The sequence below is a fragment of the Octodon degus genome, unplaced genomic scaffold, assembly GCF_000260255.1.
Source record: "Octodon degus isolate 3935 unplaced genomic scaffold, OctDeg1.0 scaffold00002, whole genome shotgun sequence".
NCBI lineage: Eukaryota > Metazoa > Chordata > Mammalia > Rodentia > Octodontidae > Octodon > Octodon degus.
Genome location: NW_004524578.1, coordinates 17,577,971 through 17,586,184, shown reverse-complemented (window position 1 = coordinate 17,586,184; position 8,214 = coordinate 17,577,971). Strand labels below are relative to the sequence as shown.

The 8,214-nt window shown below is 48.6% G+C and overlaps 1 protein-coding gene across 3 annotated transcripts in view; it reads left to right on the top strand.

The window, feature by feature from the left end:
- Ntrk3 (neurotrophic receptor tyrosine kinase 3) overlaps window positions 1–8,214 on the top strand; it is a 394,525-nt gene that overhangs the window by 231,057 nt on the left and 155,254 nt on the right. For all 3 annotated transcript variants that reach the window (XM_023710187.1, XM_004623279.2, XM_004623281.2), the window contains exon 12: window positions 2,163–2,351. In XM_023710187.1, coding sequence (XP_023565955.1) covers window positions 2,163–2,351 — 189 coding nt within the window. The remainder of the gene's footprint in view (window positions 1–2,162; window positions 2,352–8,214) is intronic.

Sequence of the window (8,214 nt, the reverse complement as noted above, 5' to 3'; positions counted from 1 at the left end):
TTTTCAGCCTCCCCAGTGCTGGCACTACAGGCATGCACCACCACACCCAGTCTTGGTGGCCAGCTCAGTGCACTGGGGGCAGGTCTGGTGCAGCATGTGGTGCTGGGAATCAATCTCCGGTCCCTGTGCTTGCCTAAGCAGGCACTTAGTCTGCTAAGCTATCTCACCAGCCCAAGAGCTTAGTTTGTTAAGTGAACAGTTAAAGAAACAGGTTAGAGGTTAGTATAGGCATGCTCAGTTTTTTCTGTTTAACTGGAAGTCACTGCAAAGTTTCCAAAAAAATTTTCAGGAATTGGCTTCATTTTGCAAGGCAGGTGATTAGTGTGGGTATTTGGGTGACCACTTACTGCTACTTGTTCACATGGTCTCCAAATACGGTCAGTCATTTGTCATGGGTTGAATGAGCCGGTGTGCACTGACAGGGTGGAATTGAGGGGCCTCAGTTTGCATTTGCCAGTCTTCCACTTAGTTCTGCCTCATTGCCACTTAACCTCGCTGCTGATGGGAAATATTCTCTCCATAAACTTCAGTAAGATGTAATGGATTTCTGCAGTGGAAATATTGTTCAAGCTGCAAAACCAAATCACAGCAGGCAGTTTGTCTGGGGACCCTGTGCCTAGCAAGGCAGCCATCTAAAGGGCCAATTGTACAAAGCCATAGACAGTCACAGCTAATTCCCTCTACAGGAGTTTTATTTGTAGGTATGAGAGAATCACACCAACAAAGAGGGTCATTGTTCTGCCGAGACTGCAACGTTTGGCACCTTGTGGTTTGGAGTAGCCTTGCTCACTGCGCTGCTTCTTTAGGTTCAGAAATGCTGATGTTGAGCTTGGGAAAAATGAGACAGCATCCTATGAAGCCATCTGGGGTGATATGGATCCTCCAAGACAGGAACAGCGAGGCCAGCTGCCTGAAGGATCGTAGTGCCATGGCCTAATTAGTTTTACTTGTGAAATATGGCTCTGCTTGAACCTACTCCTATCTACACAAGGCTAGTCTCCTTGTGGAAGAGGAGGGTCCCTGGAGGGAGTCGGGTGGAAGCCACAGTAGACTCCTCCAGGATCTGAGGGCCACACTGAGAAGCTCTGGGCTTCAGGCTTCAAAGCAGGGGTCTTGGTTCCAGCTGGGATAAGACTTACCTGGAGAGCTTTGACGATGCTGACACCCACCTAGCATTGTAGAGCACTGGGTCAGAGCCCCTGGGAGTCGAACTCGGCACCTGTAGTTAACACTGCCAAGCAGAGGAGGGACAGCACGCCAACTACTACTAGATCGTGCTTTAAAATCCCGTTACTTCTACAAATACAGATAAAACTCATTTATTTTATTCTTTTTCCTGTATTTAGGGCAGGGTCTACGGGGTGTTCAGGGTCTCACTACATAGACTGGACTCGTAGTAATTTTCCTGTTTTCAGCTTCCTAAGATCTGGGATTACAGGTGTGTGCCATCACACCCAGTTTCAGTCTCCATCTCAGCATTCCCTGGGGGAATGGCATACTGAGGATCAAACCCCAGCCACTGCACTCTGCCTAAGCAGGTGCTTTAGTCCGCTGAGCTATCAGGCTGGCCCATCAAATAAAACTCATTTAAATCTCTTCTTCTTCTTCTTCTTCTTCTTCTTCTTCTTCTTCTTCTTCTTCTTCTTCTTCTTCTTCTTCTGCTTCTGCTTCTGCTTCTGCTTCTGCTTCTGCTTCTGCTTCTGCTTCTGCTTCTTCTTCTTTTCTTCTTCTTCTTTTTTTTTTTTTTTTTGAGATAGGTTCATACTATATGCTGGCCTCAAACTCATGATCTTCCTGCCCCAGCCTACCAAATATAAGGATTACCAGTGTGTGTTACCACACTCTTTTTCTGAAATTTATATTATTTTGAGCCACTTTGGCTGTTAGGGGAAGTGAAAATAATTTGTAACTTGGTCATTTTAAGTCATTTTTGATTTGGGATATATTTCCGTGATTAAAGGTTGGTAATTTTCAGGAAAGAGACTTTAATGGGGAGGTTTCTCTGAATTTGAAGTTTAGATTATTAGTGTAATATGCTTGTAATAGTCCTGGCTCTTATGACAGACATGGTGGGTAAGACAGGATCTGTTGACAGGGCTGGAAGATGACTGGGTGTGGGGCAGGACCTCCCCAGAGTAACCTGTTTCTGGTGGTTTCTTTAGGTCCTGTGGCAGTCATCAGTGGTGAAGAGGACTCGGCCAGCCCCCTGCACCACATCAACCATGGCATCACCACGCCCTCCTCTCTTGATGCCGGGCCTGACACAGTGGTCATTGGTATGACACGCATCCCAGTTATCGAGAACCCCCAATACTTCCGCCAGGGACACAACTGCCATAAGCCGGACACATGTAAGTAGCAGGATAGAATCCTGTCCCTTTTGGGGAGGGAAGGGTGGTGTGGCAAGAGACCATGTAGCTGGGGTTCTGGAATGTTCTGGGGTGACCTGCCACCTACCAACCTCCCACTCTCTAAGAGACCTTCCCTGTTTATCTAAGAATTTGCAGGACAGCTTGGCCAAGGACAGGCCCTTGTGTAGAGTCCCTGTGTCAGGGAAGATCATGGGTCTGGTCCCCTCTTTCTTCACCTGGGATCAGTGGAACCTTGGGTAGGGAGAGGTGCTCCCAGTGAGGCAGGAGACATGGAGGACCTGGTCTGGGCAACTGTGACACATGACTGTTCAGACCCCTAGGACCTCCACCTAGGCCTTACTGAGAAGGAAAGAGGATGCAGGACACAGTCCTTTTGAATGGAAACATCTCCCCAGCTGCCCCTCCAGTGCCCTGCCCTGAGACAGCTGGATCTTAGGCCAAGTACCAGGGACCCTTCCTGCACCATGTCAGACCAGAGGTCCAGGGTCCCTGTCTCGTCCTCTTCTCTCACCCCCTCATCTCTCACCTCCTCTCAGTTCCAGCTCCTCTCCTTGCATTTCTGCTGAGCCCTGCTAGGATCCCTGTCAGCTCCTGTACTCCCAGAGGCTCATCCCTCTATCCAGCAGGATTCCCTGTGCCACACGCATGAGCAGGTCGGGTCTGGGCTCAGGAACGCCCACGTAGCCCTTCCCTTCCAACTACCCCTGCCCAAGGGAATAACCCACTGCTTTGGGGAGAGAGAGCTTGTTTGGTGTTGGAGAGCAGCCTGAGAGCTGAAAGGGGGCCTGGTAATCAGCTAGTGTGGAGTCTTTGCCTCACAGACTGGAGTCCCAGGGTCTTGGAAGGCTGTGAGTCCCTATTTCTGCCCTAGGCAGCCCCCCACAGGTTCTCTGTCTCAGTCAGTTCCAGCATAGGACTAGGGAGAGGTGTTCTTGCTAAGCCAGCAGCTCAGCTGTCTGCATGTGGGTCACATTTTGTGGCTCCCGTAACTCTTACTGATCCTATGGGCTCACCCCATGGCAGAGTAGGCTCCTGGCTGCCCCATTTGTCACTTTTACTTGGCTCCAATTTTCACATGAGAAGGTTGCCACAGTGGGAGGGACAGGCTTGGGTCAGTAGCAGGTCACCATTTACCTTCCACATTGGGTGTCCTCCCAAATCCTTTTCAGTGTCCATCAGATACTCCCAGTCTGTATCAGAGGAAGGTCACCTGGGTCCTGGACCAGGCTGTGCAAGGAAGAAAGAGAAGTAGTGAGAAACAGGAAAGGGCACTGTGCTCGCTCGAGCTCCTGGCTCAGGCCTGGCCTTCATGCGGCTGAGCAGAGACCCCTTCTTTGGTGGTAGCATGGGTGCAAGCCACGCTTAGGGTCAATAAGGACTTTCCTAGTGTGCTTTGGTATTTGAACAGATGCCCACCTGTTGCTGTATTAAATATAGACTTGAGTCTCATGGCTTGACATAGTCTTATTCTTTCATCCAAAGGCTGACCAAGCCCGACCCTGCTTAGCTTCTGAGATCAGGTGTGAGATCAGGTGCATTCAGGGTTGGATGTCTGTAGACTGATATCCTTTTCTAAAAAGTCACTGTAAACAATGAATTCAAGAGTACTGAACCATGGTTCTTAGGAGAAATACAGCATTGAGTTCCTATGAACCTCTGATCAAGTTTGTAAGTTGTATGTAAATTCTTCTAAGACACCTTATTTAGTATCAGCATTGAACTCAGTGGCTGGTGGCACTGAGACTCGTGACTGCCCAAATCTCCTGTGGCACACCTGTTCCTCTGTAAGACACATCACAGTTGTCCTATGCTAGGAACAGCGGGTGGAATTTTGTAGTGCTTGGGAACCACTTGAAAGAACAAAATCAGAGAAAAACGTCAAAATAGTGTGAAAAACATGGTCCAGAACAGGCCATGAGGAGGACACTTGTTTAAAACATGTACAATGAAAGGAGAATTGCAAAACAGAACAAATATACACACTGTTACTTGCCAGTATACATCAGTATTTTGAAAGAAGACAGAGTGTTGCCTTGCCCCTCTCAGCTGGGAATGTGTAAACACGGCCACTGGCAAATGCACCCAGATAGATTCTGTACGTAGTGACTGATGTCTGCTATTCCCTTTATGGTCAGACTGGGCTCTGGGTGCAGAGTATGATCTGAGCTCTGAGCTCCACACTTGTGTCCTGCGCAGCTCCTGGTCCCAGATCTGAGTGCAGCCACTGGATGGGGTAAATCTGATGAATTTTAGTTTTCTTTGGCCTGGGCTGTCAGTGTTCCCATGGTAACTTAGAAGGTGTGTAGAGGAGCAGAGGACCTAGACAGTGTCCTTGGATGTCAGGGTACCGTACAGAGCTGAGAAGCCACTGCAGCAGGAGACCAGGTGCAGGCAGAGCCTCCCTCCTAGCGCCCTCTGGTTAGAAGTGTGCTGGGATCCAGATGCACTTCTGTGTAATCCAGCGAGGGCAGCGACAGTAGAGGGAAATGCACGGCTGACAGTCTTGAAGGAGGAGGGACGCAAACAGTGTCTAACAAAAGAGAACCACTCTGGCTGTCACAGCCCTCTAACACTGGGTGAAGTAGCCCTTCAGGGCAGTGGGACATTTGCCCTCTCAGCAGACAGAGGCTGCTCTGGTCTCCCCTCTGCCAGACATGGGGACTCCCACAGACAGGGGCAGGATGCCACATTGAGGTGCCTTCAGTGGATTTGCCAGCTCATATGAGACAGTAGCCGGCCTCCCCTGTGTTCCTCAGTACTTCATCCATCCAGGGAACTAAGCCAATAGGGGCTATGTCACATATAATTAAAGCCACATATCCCTTGACATATACATGAGCAGATACTGCACACAAAACCAGGGACACTCCTTTGGCAGAATGGCAACAGTCCAGGGGTTCAAAGAGGAAAAATGCTAGTTTGTGGGCTCTAAGGCTCTCCCATCCCACTCCTGTCCTTGTCCCATTTAAAAATGTGTCACATGGGAAGGGATTTCAGTGACTAGGAGCTACCTGACATCAGACATCATTTCCACATGCCTCTCAGCTGGGGCTTAAGCAGAGAGCATTTTTCTTTCTTTAATCATATGTCTGTTTATTATGAATGGTGACCAGCATGATTAGGATGCTGCTGCTCTCTTTGCTTCCCACTTTCTGGCTGTCTTCAGCCTGGTTTGTAGCATATTCCTTTGCCTGCTGGGCTACAAGGGCATTTTGGGATTACCTAGTATAAAAAATCCTTATCAGATGCTGGCATCCCTACACCTGTGTTCCCAACAGGCACTCTGCATTTTACATTGTCCTTGTTCTGAATTTACTCAGCCTTTCCAGGGGTTCTGAAAGAACTAAATAAAGATGTGCCTCTTGGTCACATGTACCCAGACTGCAGACTAGTAAGGCCCTCTCCCTCCTTATTTATGTGATGCTTTCTGATTCCAAAATGGCATTAGAAGATGGCTGTCCTTTGTTACACAACTCAGGGTCCTAGATGTTGGGTTGGGTCCTAGAGAATGAGCCACCAAGGAGCTGCAGCAGGTTACTCGGGAGAAAGTAAAAGATGGACGCAACAACGTCAGGCTCTTGGCTCTCTCTGTCACCCTTGTGACAGCCCTAGGCTGTAGTACTGTACCCCATGGGCTGAGGCTGTACTGTCGTCTGCTGTCTCGAGTCATGTGGTGGCTTTCCCACAGGCCATCTGGAAGGCTCCTCAGCTCTCCTTAAGCACCTGGGTTTTCAGATCATCCCCTCTCTCAAAACCCATCCGCTTGGTTGAGAAAGCAGAAGGCATCCTGGGTAGTTAAATGTGTCACCCCCTCTATCTCCTTCCTCCTGTCCTCAGGGATTGGTACCTGCCTTTTGTCCCCACGTAGTGTCACCACTTCCCAGGGTCAGCCTATCCTTGCCTGCATCCCCCCATCCTGGCCAACCTCCCCCTCCTACCTGTCCCCTAAGGTTGTTCCTGAGTGCCCCTGTGCTCAACACAACCCTCTTGTAGTTCCTTGACCCGCAGCTCCATTTTGGATTGGTTCCATTTTCCCAGCGTCACCTGCCTGCCTCCATTCTTGGTCTCTCTGCAGAGCTGGACTGTGTGCCTTTGAGTGTGTTCTTCTTTAGCTTCCACGTCCCTCACGCTGTGCCAACTTTCCCCAATCATTTATCCTACACATTCACTGTGAGGATTTGCAACAAGCTCCCTGGACTCTGGAAACAATGAAGAACTGCGACACACATGGTCACTGCTCTCTCAGGCTTACAACCAACCAGAGCTGCTCCTGGAGCGAGTGTGCTTCCTGGTTCCTTGTGCCCCCTCTCAGGGCCTCCTGTGTTCAACTCTCATCTAATGACTCGCTGGCTTTTGGCTTCTCACCAATCCTAAGACCCCAGCTGCTAGTATAATTAGTACACTTTCTGTGTTGATCTGATCATCTTTTTTCCTTGAATGACTTAGGGGCAAGTCTGGGGTCATCCTGCCGCTGCTCAAATGCGTGTCTTCTTTTCCAAACTTGATTTTCCCATTTATGCTTATATTAGCCTTTAGATGTCATAATTCTTTATTTTATACAGAAAGCACAACATAGGACTGGGGGAAAAGAAGGTGCTAACTATCACATGTTACGGGGGCTACTGTTTGATGTTAAAGGGTCCATGTGTTAGGTGCTCAGCCCCAGGGTGGTACTACAGAGAGGTGATAGAAAATTTAGGAGCTGGGACCCAGTGGAAGGTCCTTGGGTCCTTGGGGTTGTGTTCTTGGAGGGTATTAAGGCATATAGGTCCCTTCTTTACTCTCTTTTGCTCCCTGGGCCTGGGTTGAGCAATTTTTTCTGTAATGTCTCCCCTTACTGCTACCTGGGCAGCCCCAACAAATGCCCACAGCAGTGGATCTGGTCAATATGGCTTAGGACTCCTCACTGTGAGCTTAGGTAGACCTTTTATCTTTATAGTTGATCATTCCAAGTTTTTGTTACAATAATGGAAAGCTGACTAGCATGGATGGCTCCAGGCTCAGGCTCTCTAGATACTTCAAGAGAAGGAAAGGTGCCTGACTGGCCCCCATAGCTCTTCTGGGATGAGCACAGGCTGGTGTGCATTGTTATTCCTTTCATGTGGTCTTTAGCTCACTCTCTGAGGGAAGATCCTCATCTCCCATTTGATTGATGGAGAGACTGAGGCTCAGTGAGCTGCAGTGTGCTATTGTATTACTGGGGAGCCTGAGCTATACCCCCAGACTTACTGAGCTCAGTACCCGCCTTACCAGCAGAGCACGTGGTCTAGGAAGCCAGGGACTTGCACATTCACCCTATGGCCCTTGAAGTCAGGCAGGCAGCCTTGGAGGAAGAATATTTTGCATTCTCATTCTCCTCATTTCTGGAAGAAGTGTGACTTCGGTATAGTATACTCAAAATTTCCTAAAGGTCATTCTTGTCACTAGGATGGATCAGCCTTGGTCTGGCTTATGTGTTGTCTGCATTGTCCCCATGCCAATGCCCTAAGTGAGATAGTAGTTCATATAAGGCAACACCTGCTTACAATGTTGCCATTTTACCCTTCTTACAACAGTTTTAGGTTTTCATGAAAACTGAGTAGAGGTTAATGTTCACATCTACTCCTTTCCACTGTCCACCCCTAGCAGTTTTTACTGTTATGAAATTGTGCTTTAGTGAGTGTCTCGGTTACATTTTTCTCCTTGCTGAGACAAAATATCTGGCTCAAAATTAAGATAGGGAAGGTTTATTTAGTTCACAGTTTGTTGATGTTTCAGTCCATACTCAGCAGGCTCTAAGGCAGGGTGGTATGGCACAGATAACAGTTCAAGACAGCAGAAGACAGCAAAAAGAGCGAGAGCG